Below are 21,068 nucleotides of genomic sequence, written 5' to 3' on the forward strand. Positions count from 1 at the left end.
CGCAAACAGTCGGCCGGTCGTCGTGGGACGGTGGTCGTCGCGTTGTGCAACCGGTTCGTGTCGTCGTCGCTCTTCGTTTTCTATCCATCATTTGTCGCCCGATTGTTATAAATATATACCATCGCCGTCGACGGACTTAACAGGTACCGTACTCGTCCATCCCGGGAGAAGTCTTTTCGGTCGAAACTTTTGTTCCTGCGATATGGACTACCACTACGACGTCATGAACTGCAGGACGCCCAAGGAACAGTTTGCCGAAGGGGTAAGTGTATCTTTAAAATGTATACACTGCCGACCGCGATGTACAACGTATATAGGATTAGCGGCTTACTGAAGCGATTAATTATTATTATAAATCTACCGCGGTAACTACGCTATACCGTAGTACGATAAACTCGACTAAAAATTGTATAGTTGATGACTCGATGTTCTCTATCTATTTATGTAGTAGTAAACACAGGTAGGTACTTATTATGATTGTTATTATCGTGACTACAGCGCACTTGTCTTGTCCTAGGTATTATAATTTTATTCTACTTATACTGTACACGCGATATTAATGAGAAGGGCCTTTCGAATTCAGGAATTCCCTACGCATATATTTTATAGATACTTACGACTATTATTATTATGTTACTAGCACAAACAATTTATAAAAGAAACTCGTTAAATAGATGTAGGTATATGGTCTATGGTCTATGGTATATGGTATATGGTCCTGCGATTTATTTTTGTTACGTTTAAGAACAAATAGTTTCTTTTTTAACGATCTTTCACGTGAGTCGACATTATTATATTGTACAATTTGTATAGTAGTTCTTCACGTCCGGTATTGAACTCTACTCGAGTGGTGGTCAGTGAACTGAACGACCGGTAACGCACGGAGTTCGTACGTATTATATATACATACATAACAATAATAATGTATAATCTGCTGGACACGCTGTCCGAATCACCGAACACATCGTCTCTCCTCGTCTTAATATACACCTTATAACAAAACCGACACGCATATGGTGCATCGTTGATACGTTTTGTCGGTTTCGCGGGCTCTTTCCTATGTATAATGTATATTTACGAAGGAAACCGTAAAATAAAATAGTAGTTTAACGACATCGTTAGATATATTATTATTGTTATTGTAATAGCGTTGCATCGGCGGTAAATGATTCGAGTGATGTAGTTATATTCATCACGACACCCGGCAATGGTCGGTAAGTGAAAAAAAAGTTTTTATCCATATAGTCTTAGCCGCTGTGGCGTGTTTACCCGCGTGATGTAAACACTTTCAGAGTTTCCGAGGATCCTCGTTCCCCCACACTGTCATATATATTTATACCTATATGTGGGGGTATAAATATGTACCTATATACGGCTATAACATAACCGTCGACCGAACGTGTTTATTATAATATTATTATAGTTATACAGCAGCCTGCGCACGTTAAAACGTGGTCCGTCCGTGTTGGGTGTAACGTGATGTTTTACAGCGCGTCTATAAAATAGTGCAGTCTTGGTCCACCGTGATTTCCTCATTTAACTAATATAGAAAAGCAATACGTATAACACGTTGAGTACATATGTATTCATGCGTCGAGGCTCATCTTCAATTATAATGTGTATAGATCTAATATAAGATAAATTTATAAAAAAAATAATTAAAAATTTTATTATAGAACCCTATAAACAGTTAAAAAAATCTAAAAAATCTTACAAAAATGTTCGTTTCATAAAAAAACCTGATATCTATAGTAATTTAGGCTGATCGCACTGCAGGCAACTATCAGTCGGGATTCTTTTAGAATTAGACGGGGGCACATGCCCACCTACTACCCCACCAAAAATTACGTCACTGAACCAAAGACACGTAAGCGTGTGTGCGATATAATAGTAGTTATAATAATAAAATATAACATTGTAAACGATACGATAATGACGACGATTCGTAGGGGTCCCCGGTTTATATAGCCACGCACGCCTTCGAAGTGGCGCGTGGGTACCGCTGACGTGTGTTTGATAATAGCATTTAATATATATTATTTTATATACCTACCTACAAGTTACAACTGTACAACAGCTGTTTATGATAAAAAAATAAATTAATATTACAACAACGTATGTTTGTATAAATTGTCGATACATTTACAAGGGCGAGCGGTGTAGCGTGCAATGTGTTCGACTTTTGTCGCTTTTATTTCTTCCGCGCAAAGTTCGCGTTAACGTGAGAAATATAACACTTGCGACGACACGCCCGTTTTACGATTTCGCCAAATTTGTTATCAAGTGCTATTTATTACACGTTTCTTTTTATAATAATATAATGAAATAAACGACGTTGACGCGCGCGATGTACCAGTGCGGAATATCGCACCTCGATAAGACCGACCTCGGCGCAAAGCGAAAATTCGCGAACACGAACGGGACATTAAAACTAAACGAAACAAGCGGCACCGTATCCGTCTCCACGAGAATTTTGTGTAACGGTGATATTATACTATCAGAAGGGTAACTATACGAATTATATGTGTATAAATAGTATATCCACCACCCCCGATTAGTGCCCTAACTGCAGCGGTAGGTTCCAGGTAGTGTTTGGATACCTTGATGAAAAAACAAGACGAAACGAACCACCTATAAATAGCGCGTGTCTTGAGCGATTTCCGTACTCTTTGCCGACGTCCGACTTTCGCGCGTGCCGTGTTACGTGTTCGCTGCTGCAGCTGTTGCGCTATCCCAAAAATATGACAGATGAGGTAAGAATTCTCTTATAGTTTATACCTACGCTTGTTTCCTTTATTTGCAGCGGCGTGGTGAATTTGACATTTTTCATAGATTAGACTATAATATAATATACCCATGCTCTGTAGCACCCAGACCCTATAAAGACATTCACAAATATCATATTTGCAACTACCTCTCGTAGTTATTACTAAATTACAGTAATTAACACTAAATTATCACCCATTGGCCAAAATCAACCTACCCTTTAAAAAATTTAATTGTCCTCTTCAGCCACTGTTAACTTGTAAATATACGTATATGCAGCGTTGCGGGTTCTTATCGTCGTCAGATTTCGTTCTGAAATGCAAGCATTACAAGCGCGACTGGACCTAAATGTTATCTGTCTGTAGACAACGATAATATTATAATTATATGTCAATATAATATGATATTATCGAATCATTTTCTGTTTTTAAATTAAGGTTTAGCAGGGGATGCTTGAATATAATATAGGTACCTATTTATAACGTATTTAGTTGTGCTTATGTCAGATAAATCTGTATCAGAAGTAAGTACGCGTGACCATTTCTACCTATGTACTATTTATTATGAAACACGTATGTACATGATATATAATGTAATGGGATTTTTCGGGTTAAGGCCGGACGCGCACTCATGTGTGTGTGTGTGTTGTGGTGGGAGGGGTGGACACGCGCGATCTCCTGACGCCGCTGCTGACCAGACCGTCTGTCGGACCGTATCGGCATTGCACCTCGCACATTATAATGTATAAAGTTATTATCAAAATACACGCGTCGTCAGTGTGGTGGGCGTCTGACCTTGAACGGATGAGTTGTACTTCATACCTGTGTGTGAGTGTGTGTACGCTGGGAAATCGAAACGAATTCATGAGTCGGTTGACGATCTCCTTGGTCGTTACGTGACGTGTTGCAAACATATACGTGTAAACGTATGTAGACGTATTATATACGGTGATACCTACGTGTTCAGCCGAGAAATCCGCATAATTTTTATGTGATGCTGTGTCGTTGGTAATTTTTTTTTAATCAACCACGTTCGCGCTACTACGAATAGTATAAATATACTGTTAACTTGTATACGTATATATAATGTGTACCCGGTGGATTTGACGGTATTGTTCATTTAAATTGTTGTTTTAATTGTAAAATCATAAATTTACAGCTTACCGTCTTTGTAGTTACCACGTGATCAGAGACGTAGCGTCATAATTTGGCGCCCGGAGCAAAATTAAAAATATTCGCCCTCTCCATTGTCTAGCCTAACTTTTTGGCGCCCCCTTAAAATTTGCGCCCGGGGTAAAGCCACCTTGGCATCCGTACGGCACGGCTCTGCACGTAATAACTGAATTTATAGGAAAATATTTATTAATATATTCTTATATTAAGTGCTTCATCAATCGTGTTCATCCCCAATTCAATCAAGTTCTTGGAATTTTAAAATATATCCAAACACCACATATTCAATTTTTTGAATCTTTACTACTTATAGGTAAGTATCTTTATAACTAGCGAGTTAAAGAGTGTCTTTTGCAGATGATACAAACATCTATTTTTAAATGATAATTCCCTTTTTTTATTATAAATTATTATTAATTACTTAATAAGTATATTTTAAAAATTCGAAAGATCAGATTTTTAATTACTCCCTACATTATTGAAGAAAAAAATGCTTTCTTTAATGAATTCCGCTCGGAAGTCCGCTATATATAATATATATATTATTATGTGTATATGCTGTCGCAGTGCTCACCGTCTGTGACGTCATATATTATGTATTAGGTATGTATACATAATTATAATGCATATGTTGTATTATATTATTTGCAAAGGAATGTCCAAAAAACTGGCATTCGATGTAACATAACTACTGTGTAAAATAATATGTTTCGTAGAGTTCGTTATTCAAGATGTGCGCATGATTGTTATGAGCGATCGTGGTGATCATTTATCTTTACACGTACTTAGTGTCTTTTACGCTCTTCTATATCAAGTGTTTACGTGCACTTAAAATATGATGGATGATATTATAAGGATTAATAAATTAAACCGAAAGTGGCTAACGAAATATATTTTTATTTATTGTCAGGTTGGATTTGGTACTTATTTTTTTAAAGTTTCATCGGGATATTGGATATATCTAAGCTACTTATATTTTCATATATACACTAAGTATTTGATCGTTATTACTGCATCTGATTGTCTAAGTACTATAATAGTACTTATTTTACAATACTTTTGTATTGTATTATTGTGTAATAACATTAAATCGTTTGACACCTATTTGACCTACCTAGGTGTAATATTGTAGTAATAATATTATACTTAAAATATGCAGCATGAATTTCCTTAGTGCTGATCCATCCATTAGGTTACTTGATTTAATTTAATAAATAAAATATTTTTATTTTATTTTATTTAAAAAAATAAAATTTACTATATTATATATACGTCATATATTTAAAAAATTATTTATACATCATATTTGTATATGACGTATTGAATTTCACAATGTTTTATTTTTTAATTAAAGTGTTGAGTAAATATACATTCTATTATCACACAAATTTAATTAGTAAATCATCACAGGATACTTCAACAAATAGTTACCAATAAAATATAATTTAAATATTTTATTATAGTACTTTATTAATAAAAGTAATTGGTTCAAAAAGTTTTTTTTTTATTATTAATCACTTACTGATTCCCTTGAAACGATTATTTGTTATAGTATTCTATATAATATAAGGTATCTGTAACAGAGTAGGTTCAGCCGTGTATATATTGTATAGGAACCCGTTTACACGATTATTATAGTATACTTGTACTAAAAATGTCTCCAATCGTTTACTACATACGCAAGTAGAAAATTAACTGATTATTTCTCTTTCATCTAATCTTATCGTTGGAATCAAAGAAACATCTAATGAGTATAATATAATAATATAATATATTGGTTTTACTTTAATTTTATATTTTATTTACAAGTCCACTTTTAAATTTTAGATTCTCGGGTTTAGTTTTAGGCCAGATTTTCGTTTTTGAATCCTTAAGAATTTAAAATGATTATTAGTGCCTATAGTAATATGTCGTGCAATTAAAATTTTTTATTACAAATAAATATACATTATTCTGACTTTTTTTGTTGGTATATAATTGTTATTTTTCATTAAATACTTATGTGTTCTACTATATTTTTGTTCTCATTAAGTCTTGATTTGCTATATACATAAACCCATAAAAATATGAGATAGTATTCGTATTTGTAGATTTGGTTTTTTAAGATTAAGTTTTAATTTTTTTCATTTCAAATTCATTACTCTCAAAAATATTAGTTAAAAAAGGATTTATATATTACCCAATTGTTTGATTATTTTTGCTTCAACTATTATAATATACCCTACATCAGTACCAAACATTTTGTTGATGTAATTTTTTTAGTTAAAATAAATTCAATTTTTTTAATATTCTGTTATATTTATTTCAAGTGGTATACTAAGGATTTTCCCGTGGGAGGAAGGAATCAGAATAAATTTCAGTACCAACGAATGCAGAGATAAATTTAATATACTGTGTATATTCGTATATTATACACCTACATTGATTTATATTGAATACAAAATAAAATCACAATAAATTTATTATAAACATATTACTTTACTTATTGACAAATTAAAATTATAACTTTTTGTGGTCCCATGTCCGTACCATTGTTATTTTTGTTAGGTGACTATGAGATAATATATAAAAATGGTTTCGCGGAAAAAAACCACTTAAGTTAAACAACCAAATTTATACACAATAAATAAGACAATATTTGCTATGTCGTAGTGTTTTTATTTTTTTTCATATCATCAATACAAAAAAAATTATTATTGTTTTAAAATCCATTATAGTGACCTACTCAATAACGAGGTATATCCAAAACCTTCTAATTATAAGAAAAAATGACCAAAGAAAAAAAATAAACTCACCCCGGAAATAAATGTCTGCAAGGTTCAAATAATTGTTCTGTTTAATATTTTGTTGATTAAAGGTACCTACTGTAATATTACAATAATATAGATAACGGATAATAATCATAGTCATAACAATAATAATCGTGATACCTAGGTACGTGACTTTGTCACTCGTCGGCCACTTTTCGTTAGTTCATAAAATAATCAATTATCATCTACAACAACTTCTAGTCTCATTTCAATAAACAAATAAGAACACAAATAAAATGTAAAGCCCATATAATTTAAATTTTTTTTTGGTGGATATTTTTTCGTAGGTTTTTTTCCTAGGTGAATTTTTCTGAGGGTGTTTTTTTCTAGGATTCTCCTTTAGCACAGTAAGGCAATTTTCCCGGTTTTTCGTATCAAGTAGTGTTTTAACACGTGTATTACAGATGATGTAAAGTTTATAAAGATATTTTACATTTTAAATAAGTATAGGTAGAATCCTTAAAGCTTATTAACTTGCAATATAATGTTGTAAATTATTTATATAATTTTATAATGTAGCCTGTAGAAATGAGGTAGGTTTATAAAACTATATTTCCTGATTAATCATCAGTCAAAACATTTGTTTTATAAGGCTTATTATAAAATATTATCTCCTTATAGACTGTGCATATTAATTACTTTCTTAAAGTCATACAACAGAGGACAAGTTAAAATATTTAAATACATAATATGAGTTATAACTTATTTCTAAATTACCACCAGTTGGATTCTCTGATAAGTGGGAACATAATATAAATACCTCTCTGAAAACAATGGACAATGAGTCATGTGTATTTGCGTAGACTCGCGTCTCAAGCGAACACAATCTAATGGGTGTGTGTATAGTATAAAATTTATAATATATTATATAGAGTTCACCGTTTTCTCCGAAAACCTTTATTGTTTTCACTCCTAATGCCTACAATATAATATATCTACTTTAGGTATAATAAATTATACATTTTTCCCTCTAGATAATGGTTTATTTCTCGCCAATGAACAAATGTATAATGTGTGCTAATGTGCAAGACTACAACGTCAAAACGGAAGTAGCTTGATTTAAATTTTAAACAAATTTCATTAATATGTAATTGCGCCAATATTGTTCCTTTATTATATTTCTGGAAGACTAAAGGCTAATTTTATACTTTTTCGTCGGTTCGAAAAAGAAAAGACAATTTTTTACGAGATAGTTTCTTTAATGTTTGCACTACTTGCAGGTTTTGTAAAGAATTACTTTTTACTTCATCAATGAAATAAAAATATTTTGTTTATTTTTTTTGTATTAAAAAATGTATATATACTATAGTATTGAAAAACCATATTTTTGTTTAAATTACTCACATGTATATATTATAATGAAAATATATAATAATTGTAATATAAATTAAATAGGAACGTCAAGCATTGATATTATACTAGTCAACTGTCCATTAATAATCATATAATATTAAAACCGTAAGCATATTATAATCGCTGACACAGTGAAAACACTACTCAGTAAAATTATAATTCTGCGAATTTTAAGCGTTGGACGATGACGTGCTTGAAATAAATTCCGTTTTCAAAATGAGGCGTATTTATAGAGACAACCAACTAGAGAGACGCTGCGTAATATCTGTAGTACCTCGACAGACCACCGGTGGACTGGACGTGTAGTTTCAATTATATAAAAAAAAAAATATATTGTGTATAAACATAATAATACGTTTATGTCAATGATATTCATGTTAATAATAATATATATTTTCATCTTTATTAACGATTATGGTTGTAACTCGAATTTCATGATATTTTCAAAATAATTTTCGAATAGCTGCATTTTTGTACAAATAACTCTTGAAAATTAAAAAAGAAATCTATTTTTCGTTAGAAAAATTGACTGAAATATTATAATAAATTATCTATATTATACGATAAACCAATTATAAAAAAGTATATTTCTACTGTAATATGAATTTTACGACACATTGTATACAAAAATCGATTTTGATCTTGGAGACTGCAATTAGTCTTTATTTTTAAAGATATTTTATCCATATTTCTATTAGTTATTTTTCAAAAAGTTCTATGATAGGTTGAACTAATTTTTGCCAAAAAAATGTATTTACTATATTTTTTCATACAAAATTATTAACTGTTAATAACTTTTAAATCAATACTTTATACCGACTTATTGTAGAACGTTATTTGATGAATAAGTAATAATAATATATATTATGGCAAAAAGTTTTAAGTCTTTACAAACCATTTTTATTTTAAGTACAAACAAATAAATAAAATCATTATGATAGATTATAAATCTAAATTTAAATGTATACTGCTTAACTAATATACGTTGAAAGAATTGTCCTATAATATCATTTGTATAAATATAATATTATTATATATTTCATATTCGTATTTTCACGGACGTGGTGGATCGCCATTAGAGTAAAAGGTTGTCCTTGCACCAAACCTGAACAAAAATTGTTCTCACTCTCTTTCTCTCCATCTATCTCTCTTTTTCATTTCTCTCGCGCGCTCATTCACTATATATACTACAAATATGTATACCTATATCCACCGAAGAGATCGAACCATGCCCATATACGGTCGTCGGTGTCCAACCGAATGCGGTGACGTCATTGCTGTATCACGTGCCAAAGTGTCACCGCTGGTACTTATTATACCATGATAGGATACTGCCGAAATCTTCAATTAGATCATTTTACATTTTCAAACTTGTATTTTGTTTTCTATTTGAGTGACCTGTGGCTATATAAAATTGTTCAACTGAGTCCTGCTCTTTTTTATTAAAATTGTTAAGTAAATGTCTTTTTAAGGATCTTAGTATTCTAAATAATTCGTACGAGTAGTTGTAATTAAATGTCTGTGATAATATATTTGGCATCTATCTTAAATTGTATTTAGGTATTAGGGAATACTATCTTTAGATATAAAATTAAATTTTAAATAAATGTTTCGGTCATAAATCATTTTCAATTCATAACGAATTAAATGGAGTGATTATACTTGATGATTCAATATATGCATAGTACCACGTTTTTTTACATGTTCTGTTTTGTTTCCGTTTCAGGGAGCTGTAGCTGAAGAGGTGTATGAAGGAAGACCATGTCTGGAATGCCATGACAACTGCGCAGGATTCGCGCCACACCCATGGAGGTAAAATATATATATATATATTACATAAATACGGCTAGGTCCGTGTGTAAAGTGCTACAATGTAGCATTGCTACATGCATGGTAGATGGTGTATATAAATGTTGGATACATATATTGGGTTCCACCGAATGGTAAATTAAATCAAAAGGACACGAAAGTGAGATACAGACATACATAGGTTAGGTATAGTATAGATAAGGGGCAGGTCGATTGGCGATTACCCTTATTGTTTTAAATTATTTAATCAACAATGTTGAATTCCCAAAAAAACTAGTCAGATTGAAACTGGGAGATGATAATTATTACTCATAATGTTCAAGAATATCAGGTTCACATATTGACTGGAAATTAAGAAAAAAAAACTGAATTATTACTATTAAAGTAAACTGTTAATGTGTATAACGTGTATTAAAAATTTAATTTATATTATACTGTTGTTAACATTCTTATTATTATAAGATTTTGAGGTTACTAATATCCAGCGACTATGTGAGTCTGACGGTTTAGTTCTATATTGTATCTACATATTGTATTTTATAATTTTATTTTAATGTTTGAATAAAGTTATATTGTTATAATTTAAAAATATACTACAATAACTATAATAGTAAATCTTATACTACTTAACTTTCTAATTTATTGTCTGTCATCTAAGTGGTTTTCTGAATAGAAAAAATCATCGAGAACTAAAAAAAAAAATAATTATATCAATAGTATATGTAGGTACAGATAATAGATTCCGTTTAATAGCTTTAGTTTTCCATAGTAGCTTCACACATTTTTACATTCGCAGTATACAATTATTAATAGATTGAAAGTGGCAATAGTGTTATCTTTTCATTGAAATTTTTTAATTTTATTATTATTGTTTTATCATTTAAAATTAATATAAATTAAACGAAAAATCACCGACAAACCTATTACAATGAATAATATTATCACCGTAAAAATCTACTGCATTAATTCCATGATAACATGCTATTATAAAAACACATACATAGATTATTATGTCAACATTAGAAGACAAGAAATTATATTTAGTTATTGTTTTAATCCATTTTGATAATATAGCAAATTTCACATTTTTATCGATATCTGGCCAATGACCATATGCCTGAATACACTTAGTGTAAATTTCTTTGAAGTTCATTAAAATAATTATTTTTTTATGTAATACTCTTTGATTGCAGAATGGTCGAATTATATAATATGTAGTTTAATTCACAATTTTAAATATTACAAAAAGTTTATAATTATATTGGATACCTATAGTAAATCTACACTTAGAGATTACCAACTTTTTGTTCTAAAAATAATTTAAAACTTTATCAGTCGTTTAGCTTTTTGAAAGTCATATATGAGTTACCCTGACTAAGTTTAGGCATTATGAGTGCTGACTGTTTGGTTTGTTTTGAATTAATGATTTATCACACATAATAATAAGCATAATATCATGTATGAAATATTATAATTAGTATGACGATGAAATAAACAATTTCGTTATTCGCATCTTGCACGTTTCGGTTATTTTGTTTATGAACTCTATAAAAGGATGTAAAATTAACTTCTATTTACGATAAATAATTTACCTATCATTCACGCAAACATTAGACAGCGGAACGTTTTGATTTTCTTGTTTAGTCAAGCCTTTTAATTACCATCAATATGAATCGTTTAAAATATTTTGTTGTATTCTATCAAATAAATAAGGCAAAGAATTAATTTACAAAATCACCATCAGTTTATAATCTATACAGCATTATTCGGTTATTAATATATTTGCTAATAATTATTAAAACTTTAACCGAACGGGCCTAATTGAACCACGACCACGGGTAATAGCAATGACGTTGAACGAGCGTCAATCAATGAACACGAGACTGAGTGTAAATCATGTTTTCGATCGTGTTTTCTTTCATAAAAAAAACTTCTATGGAGTATTATAGTGATAATAAATAATAATTACATGTTGCATCAAATTATATACTAAATTGTGATAGGGTGGGGGACACCTTGTCTGTGGAGTGTTTGAAGCACGGTAATGAGAAGGGGAATGATGATTGAAATATTACGATTTGTTACGGAGAGTTTCGTCTTGAAGTTTTAAATTAATTACTTTTTTGATATTTTTATTGGTAATATTCAATTTTTATTTTGTTTAATGTAAATTTGATAATTTTATTATTATATATATTTATATACAATTAAAAGTCAAGGTGGGTGGGTAGTGTAAAATAATGTTGCACGACTATGATACATTAATATATTATTATACATTTATACATTGTACAAACAAACCATAGAGATACCTATCTATTTAAGGTATCGTATACAATATAATTTATAAGCTATTACCTAAGTGATATTTTCCACGTCGTTATATTATTATACCGTTTAGTATATTATTACCATACAACACAAACATATTATAGCTGAAAATATTAAGAGGTTGTGAACTGCAGGGAGATTTTTATTTTAACGCCTCTTTTAAGTTTTAATACACCAGACTTGTATGTATAATAATCTCGACGCTATATGTCCACATTCTCGTTGTCTCTGTCTTAGTGTCTTATTAGGTACACATATCATTTTAAATTTACATTCAATATTTCCAATTCGGTTTTGTCGCTAATAATATAAGAGTAAAATAATAAATGAAGCATGTAACAATCTTAAAGACGATAATATTATCTGTGCAATCTGTTCAGTTCTTTTTCATATTTCAATTTTTAGAGTGAGTTATATATTTTTTTTATAATTTGAAAGTATTTAATACTGTTACAATTAGACAAAAATAATTTTATCTTTTACTTAACCCCTTTATTGAATTAACCAGTCATATTATTATAAATTATAATATACTATATAGTGTATACATTTGCTATATAATTATGGCCTAATTATTTCTGAAACGTCTCGAACGTTCCCGGGTTGTTCCCGCGATTTGACTGCAGTCACCTGGTACCGAGGCAGCATATCTTAGGCATATTTAATATAGCCATGAAAGAAGTTTTAACCTGACGTGTGGGTGTGGTGGGTGTAATCAACCAAAATCGACGTAGATGGTATAATAAAATTATGTAATGATTATGGCGTTTTAGTCAAACGCCTAACTAGCGAACCGACGACGTCTGTGTTTTGTCCAAGTACGCGTATAACTACATAATATAATAACTTCGAATAAAGTACTGTGGATTTTGCATGCATTCAAAAATAAAATTGCGTTGGCCTAAAAATATATCTTGCCCGAGTGTTTGTATTAAAATAAAATTTAAATATTACAGAAATTTCAGAAATAGTGACACGAATCGTTGGCAGGTACGCAGCGTCCCTCTGTTTATAATAATACAATAATATGTATAATTTAACGCTATACGATGTATTATTATTATTACTGTCGTGTGCGGTGTGACGTACCTACCTCTGGCAAAATATTGTTATTATTATTGCTACCATCGTTCAGTGTGTTGGCCATCGGCCACGTGGCGCGCAAACGGCCCGGAGCGAATTCGCGCGCGTGGATTGCACCGGAAGCGCACCGCCCCCACCCCGGTCTGACCGGCGGTATACGCGCACTTCCGGTCGCATCCGGTCTCGTAAATAACCGTTTACGGAACTGTTTTCGCCGCCCAGCGATTACCCGTATGGACACACGCATAGCCACACGGCACACACGCACAATATGCGCGTATATACCTAACAAGATGTAGAAAACCTGTGCCGACGACAACGACGGCGGCAACGCAAGCTGTTTTATTTTATATTCCATGTTGGTCGCGTTTGCAGTTGGCACTCGGCGTCGACGGCGAGCGCGTACAAAAATAAACGACGGTGGCCGGCCGAGCCGAGCTGACGCGGTAAATACTAAATAATATCATATTATAGTCCGGTGCCGCCGTTACACGTATGTCCGAAGTTATATATTATTATTATAAGTTAGGTATAACGTACATACTTACACAATAATATAAATCATGGGATTTTATGTTGTATTACTTGAGGTCGCGAAGTTCTAATAGTGCGCCGCGACGTGATTTTAACAACTCTACTGCAAGACTTGACTATATTGTGATATTGTTACAAAAACTTCGTCATCGCTGACGCCGCCGTGTATATAATTGTCGCATTTCGTTTTCATCGTCACCACTGTGTAATGTGACAATATGAGTTGTATACATCTTGGTGTGTCGGTTACATAATGTTATAATATTAGCCAGCCAACAGGTAAGACGACCGATCAGTATCCCTCCTTCCGGTTACGACCACCATAAATCTCTCATTCGTTCGTTTTCCACGAACGCAATTCGTCGAACGTTTTCAGACGATATTATTTCCATTCATAAAATTTAAATTAAGTTCATACCTTCTTACCTATTTGACCCTATATGTGACGTAATAGACTGCAGTTTGAGTGTTTTGACTGTTTTAATAAATAGGCGGTTATCAAAAAAATAATAAATGCATTTAAGATTTGTTCTATATTCAGTAATTAGTATTGGCTTTATTGTTGATTATTTTTTTAACTTCGAAACTTATCAGTTAGTAATTATGCTCAACATGCGAAACTATAACAGGTTTAATATACATTGATTTGCCATTAGTAGGTAAAATTATTGTAATACGATTTCGAGTGAAGTTTCTACTAGGTCAGTCCGAGACGATCACAAAAAGTTAAGTTCACAAGTTTTTATCATAGTTAATTTTTGTATATACGCACTTATCTACAAATTCAATAATATAGTTTCACACCAATATAAAATTACTTATAGCTGTTTTTCTGTTTCGTATTAATGTGACCAATCTAGGCAAAGATAATATAGTCGTAAAGATGCTTTTTTTTATAATCACATGAAGTATTGCATACCTATACCTAATACCAGATTTTTATTCATTGGTGCAATTAGATATGAAGTGAAGAGGCGGCTGAATTTGATGTGTAATTCCGTTTTTCAAATGTTAAAATTCTAATTTTTAACTGAGCTTAAATTTGCTATTTGTTTACTTATAACTTGTATATATGTTTTGATTACAATAAATAAATAAATTATTATTATTATTGTCTATGTAAAACTGAGATAATATTGATTATATATTTACAAATTTACAATAGTACTCGATGCGAGAGAGTATTAATATTATCTATATAAACACGGCGGACACTAGACAGATTGTACATAGTTATATAGATATCAATCGGTATAAGCTGCAGTAGGCATGTTCTTGTCATTCTACGGCCTCGACGAAACAAGTCGATGATACATTAATATCTCTATCATTTAACGGATAACTGCGAGACGGTATATGGCATACGCCATGCTTATGTGATGTGGATATATTGTAAGTTAAGACCTATGTACACTATATATTAATAATAATAGTAATATTATATAATTGGATCGGATATTGAACCAAGCCCTACATATTATGGCGTTTCGAATTTTTATGCGAAGTTTATGACCTGAGAATGGATGAAATGGCTATAAAATATTATACAACCTCGAGTTTATTATATATATAACATTATAATTATTTTATTATAATATAATATTACGATGAGAAAATAAAATGCGTCACGTATGGGCATTATACTATATAGTGTAGATACTCATGAATTATATAAATAAAAAAAACAGCGATGAACATTATATGCCTACTATAGTACATATCTACAATATTCTACATGTGAGTGGCGTAACTAAAAAAAACTACTTAATCCTCCTCCTTCCAATATTAAAATAATTAACCTAAATAGTTGATTAAAAGTCTATTAAAAATATTTTTTTGTTATTTTCATGTTACAGCTAATACATTTTAGTATTACTTATTAATGTTAAAATAAAACTTTAAAAATAATAATGATGGATGTATATAATTGCATTTTGGGTATACAATTTCTAGGATTAGCTATCTTCCAATACTTCCTGCTGCCCCAAACACAAAAATTAAACAGTTTCTTATAAAACTAATGCATTTTTCATATCGCCTTAAAATAAAATCTAAAATTTGTAATGGTATGTATAGGACTATAGGAGAGTAGTTGAACCCTAACATTTATTTTAAGATAACGCGGAACTAACCTTATACGAAATTTTAACCTTAGATAAGTTTATGGTTCTAACGTCTAGATGACATAAAAATATTGCAAGTATAAAAAATTTGAATAATAACTCATCAGCAGTTAGTGGCGTATCCAAAGTTCGATTGTGTGGTACCACTATTTATAGAATTGTATGAATTGTTCTAACACAACAAATTCGCTTGGATGAGAGTTCCTCCAACAAATCACATTAATAACCTTATTGAATTTTTTTTCTAAATAGTTCATAATATTCGTTAATATTCGTTTGTGTTTAATTAAATGCTCAAATTTGACAGATTTATTGTTATAGATATCTACATTTTTAAGTACATAAAAAAAATAATGCCTAACTTCTATCGTCGTCTCGTGATGCCACACAATTTAGTTTGTAATATTATAATGTGCGACTTTGTATACGGTTGGAATCGTAAACAACGATTTAAAAATTTAAATACGTTCTGGCGATATTGAGTTTACTAATTATATTAACCACATATACATACAATATAATATATATATACATATACATACATATAATATACAACAGATATTTCTTAATTTAGATTTGTGTTTCTGCTATTATTTTATTTCACGGTTTATTTTATATACGCGACGACGAGTGATGTAGGCCATAAATGTATGCGGTTCATACGATGTCGAATAAAGACAACGAAGACAAAACAAAGCGTGTGTCCGAGTGTTAAAATAATAATAAAAAATCATTGCGATCCGTCCTTCAGGAGTATAGCATTGATCGAATGTGGTTCATCGAGGTTTTGTATTATATACAGAGAAAACCGAGAAACCGAGAGAAACCGGTACATCGCGTTTTTAACGCACACAACCGAGTTATTTCAAGAAAATGTCGAAAGTTAAATGTAATTACAACGGTCGACCTTATACTGCATCATAATGTCTTTAACATTATGATATATTAATATGGCATATACTTACACAGAACTTATACAGTAGGTTTGGCGAGTGTAATCCGTACAATAATATTATACCTATTGTTTCGTTTCAAAGTGATCATCGAAAAAAGTCCTTAGGTATACCTATGTCTCCTATATATGTAGATATATAAACGTACATCAACTTTACAGTCGACTAATAATTGTATTTCACATTATAATTTCGGAAGTCATATCAACACGCTTAGTACCTAATAATACCATATAATATACGAATACTATATAGTTATAAATTTATAATATACACAAACGAGAGTCGCGAAACCGATTAAGTGTGATGTTCTAGAATGTTGAAATCAACTATATAATATTATAAATATTATAATATATCTACCTTCATTTTATATTGGATGATTCTATTATCACTGCACAGTCTCATTATTTCGATCTCTTTATGGTTTTGAAAATATTTATGTTTTTATTAACTAAGTTTGAAATACTTGTAAATTTGTGGACCTATATGGACATTTGATTTTTACTTCAAAATTTTCAAAAATATATTACCTACTAAGAATTCAGAATTTTAAATTAAAAATGTGCGATATGCTATAAAAAAGTAAAATATTAATAAAGAATAATATTAAAAATATGTATTTTTTAAAAATATTTTTAAATAAATATATCGTTTTTGTTTTTCAAAAACTATATATTTGAATGACTAACTAAAACAACAATTTTATCAAAAAATTATGTATTATAATATAGTGACAAAATAATCAGCCTGTACCATACTGTAAATCAATGATAATAAAAAAAGGATGGGACATCGCAGCTACATATTCTATAATTGCATTTAAAAAATTTGTGAAGTGCATCACGACATTTTACCACAGTAGCCTATAGCCATAAACCATATAGTGAAATTATATTAGTTTCTACAATTTCGGCCAAAAGCCTTACTTACATAATGCTCATTTATATTATGAAAATGTTCTATATACATTTCTTTATTATTTATATTATGGTAGTGCGACTATTGTATATTGTGAATTTTGCGTTTATACCTATAATATAACGGTTAACGTGTGAAAATACGAAAAACTGTTGGACTTTACATTTTTTTTAAATATGTATACTTTATTCATTATAAAAACAAACCGATATAAAATAATACTAATAACAATACAAATGATTAACAATGGAGGTGATTAAAAATGTACATACATATTATATGGGTATACACACCACGCGTAGTCCGAGTACACACGTCATGTACCTGCAGTATTTATTATATTATAATAAAGTATAAAAATATAATTATATGATTTTTTATTAAAATAAGAGTCTACGCGTGCTGTTGAGGAAGGAAAGGGAAATAACGTATATATATATAATATTAATAATTGTATTATATTATGTATTATGACCGGGCGACGACGACGGTGCACGGTGTAGCAATACGACAACATTATTATGATAATATAATATTAAATTTATAATAATATGTTATCATCGTCGTCGTTGTCGGTACCGCCGTGCACCGGAAATCGGATGCCCCAGCGGTGGTGTAGGGTCGCCGGCTTTGCGGACGCCGATTTAGAAGTCGAACGCATCGTTGCTGGGCTTCCTGTAGCCTGTGTTTCCGCTGTCGGACCGGCTAACCACTGCGTTGAAACCTGTTTCCGGGTCGGCGGTGTACTCGACCAGCCTCATGGCGCCATCGGGTTCCAGTACGCTGTACGCTCCCTTGACCACATCACCCTCACGTGCTTCCCATTGGCTCTTCACGTCGTACGTTTCCGGATCATGAACCGCGTAATCGAACTTGTACGCTTTGGGTGCCTGTCATACAAAACACACGAGTGTCGTTGTCTGTTATTTGAGTTATCTTCTCGATATTATAAAAAATGTCGTCATTCTTATAACTATTACAGCATATGTAATTATTTATCACATTTAACGAATATGGCGACGGATTAAATTGCGTTTATCGCTGAACTCGATCAAACGTTGGTAGACAAATCGAACGAAAACATTACGCTAAACTCGTACCGCTATCATAGTAAAGTAAAATAACAAGAATGGCCGATGGTGTGTGAGTGCTTACTGGACCGTTGAAGATAGTGATAACGGCGATAACAATGAAAGAAATGAGCGAGATCGCGCGTACAATATACCGTATTGTATTCAAGACGGTTACGGCCGGTATACGATTATAAAATATTATTATTCTCCGACCAGACAATATTATTATTACTGCCGCAATAGCTATTCGCTGGCGTGGGTTTATAATGTGACGACGGTGTTGCTTAACCATAGCACTTTACCAGCTGTTCCGGTCCGTTAGGAAAACTGCGTACTTATTTATACGTTATCGTGTATGACATTGTTGTTATATTTTGAGTTATTTACCCGACTGGGTGATCGTGTAATGTAATTTTTAGTCGATTTAACCGAAAACGAGCTGTCGTACAGGTCGTTGCCATGTGTAACCGATACAGGGCGGGGGTACCATAACAATACGATGGAATGTCGTGTGAAAAAATGATATTATGTCGTATTGAAATTGAACAAACAAAATTGGTTATCGCGAGTGAAAAATTGCAAACTTAGTTTAGCCGTTATTAGCAGAAAAAACATTTATATTAAATAAAACGTTTAGCGTGCTTACAGCCTTTGTCATGCATTACAAATCTTTAACTTTTGATCTTTATTAGTAGTTTTAGCGGTAAATACCGACAGAGCTCTAGGCCACCAAATTAGGATAACCGCCCCCATATGTAGATGTTTTGCGAAGAATAAAATAATAATACAACCTATTCACATCACAAATAGATGATAATAATATACTGTTATAGTTATTTAATTTAAGTGAGAAAGGAATATATGATTCAAGATTTTAAACTCTTAAAATAAGGCGTATACCTCAATCTCAAATAAAAAATTAAGTTTCACAGGTATTTAAAAATTATGATGTCCTTAAAAATGAGTTATGATAAGAAGTTATGACAATTTTTTGTGTGTATGAAGAAGTACGGATTCAAGTTCCATTTTCAAATTTGGTCACAACTACTTTAAACTAATTGACAATAATGATGTAACAAGTGGACGGGATCGCGTTTCAAATAATTAAAATAAATGTACAAGATCGTCTACTCACGTAATTTTCGGCAGATTCTGAGCTCTGGGATCGGGGTCCTCCTTCGACGAAAATTGGTATGGCCATGGTGCATGCTGTCATCACGCTCAGTGCAGCTAATATCTAAAAAACAAACACGCACGCCGCAGATATACGACGACGGTTTCAGTATATTAACACGACTTTGAAACAAACATCGGAAGATGACGAGATACCATAACAATATTATACATAATTATCAGAATTCAGGACTTGGTACTATAGGGGCCTTTAAAAAAAAATCATTTAAATATGTTTACAAAAAAAAGAGAAATACTCCATTGAATAATATTATTATAAATAGTATGAAATAATGAAAGCTGTAAAAATATGTAAAATATGATTTTTTTTGATTTTTTTCTTTTTAAAATAATAACATCAGAAAAAATAGAAAATATATTTCCTTATTGACATTCAAAGAAATATTTGTTTTTTTATGTAAACACTTAAAAAAAGTAGAAAATTTAGAAAATTTAAATATCATGCATCGAAAAAATATAAATATATGATGATTTTATACAAATATTTAATTTTTATGAACTATTTAGAATATTCTAAATAAAGGTTATAACATGTGCAACGAGGCAAACGAATTTCACAGAAAAAAAACACTTGAATCCGAAATCCAGACATCTTGAAATCACTAGTATAAAATCATACTTTTTTTGTATAGTAGTGACTACCAATAAAAATATTATCGAGTTTATTGAGTACCAAGCACTGATATAACAAATTACGATAAAAGTTTACTCACTTGACACGACCTCATGGTGTAGATGCGGTGATACTGTGATAGTGTATGACGATGAGTTTCACAGTTGTGCGCTGTAGTCGCAATGAAACGTATAGTAAAATACTTTGTTATAATATATGCGATATATTAATATTATTATATATTATTGTTTTGAATAATAGTTGTTGAGACCCGAACTATCGAACACTGATAACATACAAGTCCCGGCCTGGGATTTTATACATTTTTCAAAC

The 21,068-nt window shown here is 31.1% G+C and overlaps 2 protein-coding genes across 4 annotated transcripts in view; one reads left to right on the forward strand and one right to left on the reverse strand.

The window, feature by feature from the left end:
• The window catches only part of LOC132931033 (four and a half LIM domains protein 2), an 89,197-nt gene continuing 68,129 nt past the window's right edge, over positions 1-21,068 (forward strand). The window contains exons 1-2 of one of the 3 annotated variants that reach the window (XM_060997222.1): positions 1-262; positions 9,828-9,913. In XM_060997222.1, coding sequence (XP_060853205.1) covers positions 203-262; positions 9,828-9,913 — 146 coding nt within the window. In that variant the 5' untranslated portion in view covers positions 1-202. Of the gene's footprint in view, positions 263-2,726; positions 2,754-9,827; positions 9,914-13,781; positions 14,138-21,068 lie in introns of those variants that run through there. The other 2 variants (XM_060997223.1, XM_060997220.1) reach the window with 2 other exon arrangements.
• On the reverse strand, positions 18,014-21,033 carry LOC132930524 (cuticle protein 19-like). Its single transcript, XM_060996449.1, has 3 exons — positions 20,836-21,033; positions 20,064-20,165; positions 18,014-18,745 (listed from the first exon to the last, which is right to left on the reverse strand). The coding sequence occupies exons 1-3, from the start codon at positions 20,848-20,850 to the stop codon at positions 18,500-18,502; spliced, it is 363 nt and encodes a 120-aa protein (XP_060852432.1). The 5' UTR covers positions 20,851-21,033; the 3' UTR covers positions 18,014-18,499.

The sequence above is a fragment of the Rhopalosiphum padi genome, chromosome 4 (assembly GCF_020882245.1).
Source record: "Rhopalosiphum padi isolate XX-2018 chromosome 4, ASM2088224v1, whole genome shotgun sequence".
NCBI lineage: Eukaryota > Metazoa > Arthropoda > Insecta > Hemiptera > Aphididae > Rhopalosiphum > Rhopalosiphum padi.

Bases quoted from the DNA above. Each gene is read 5' to 3' on its own strand.
- LOC132930524 (XM_060996449.1), bottom strand. The intron at 18,746-20,063 runs GTGAGTAGACGA...TTTGTATGACAG, and splicing joins CAGAATCTGCCGAAAATTAC to GCACCCAAAGCGTACAAGTT.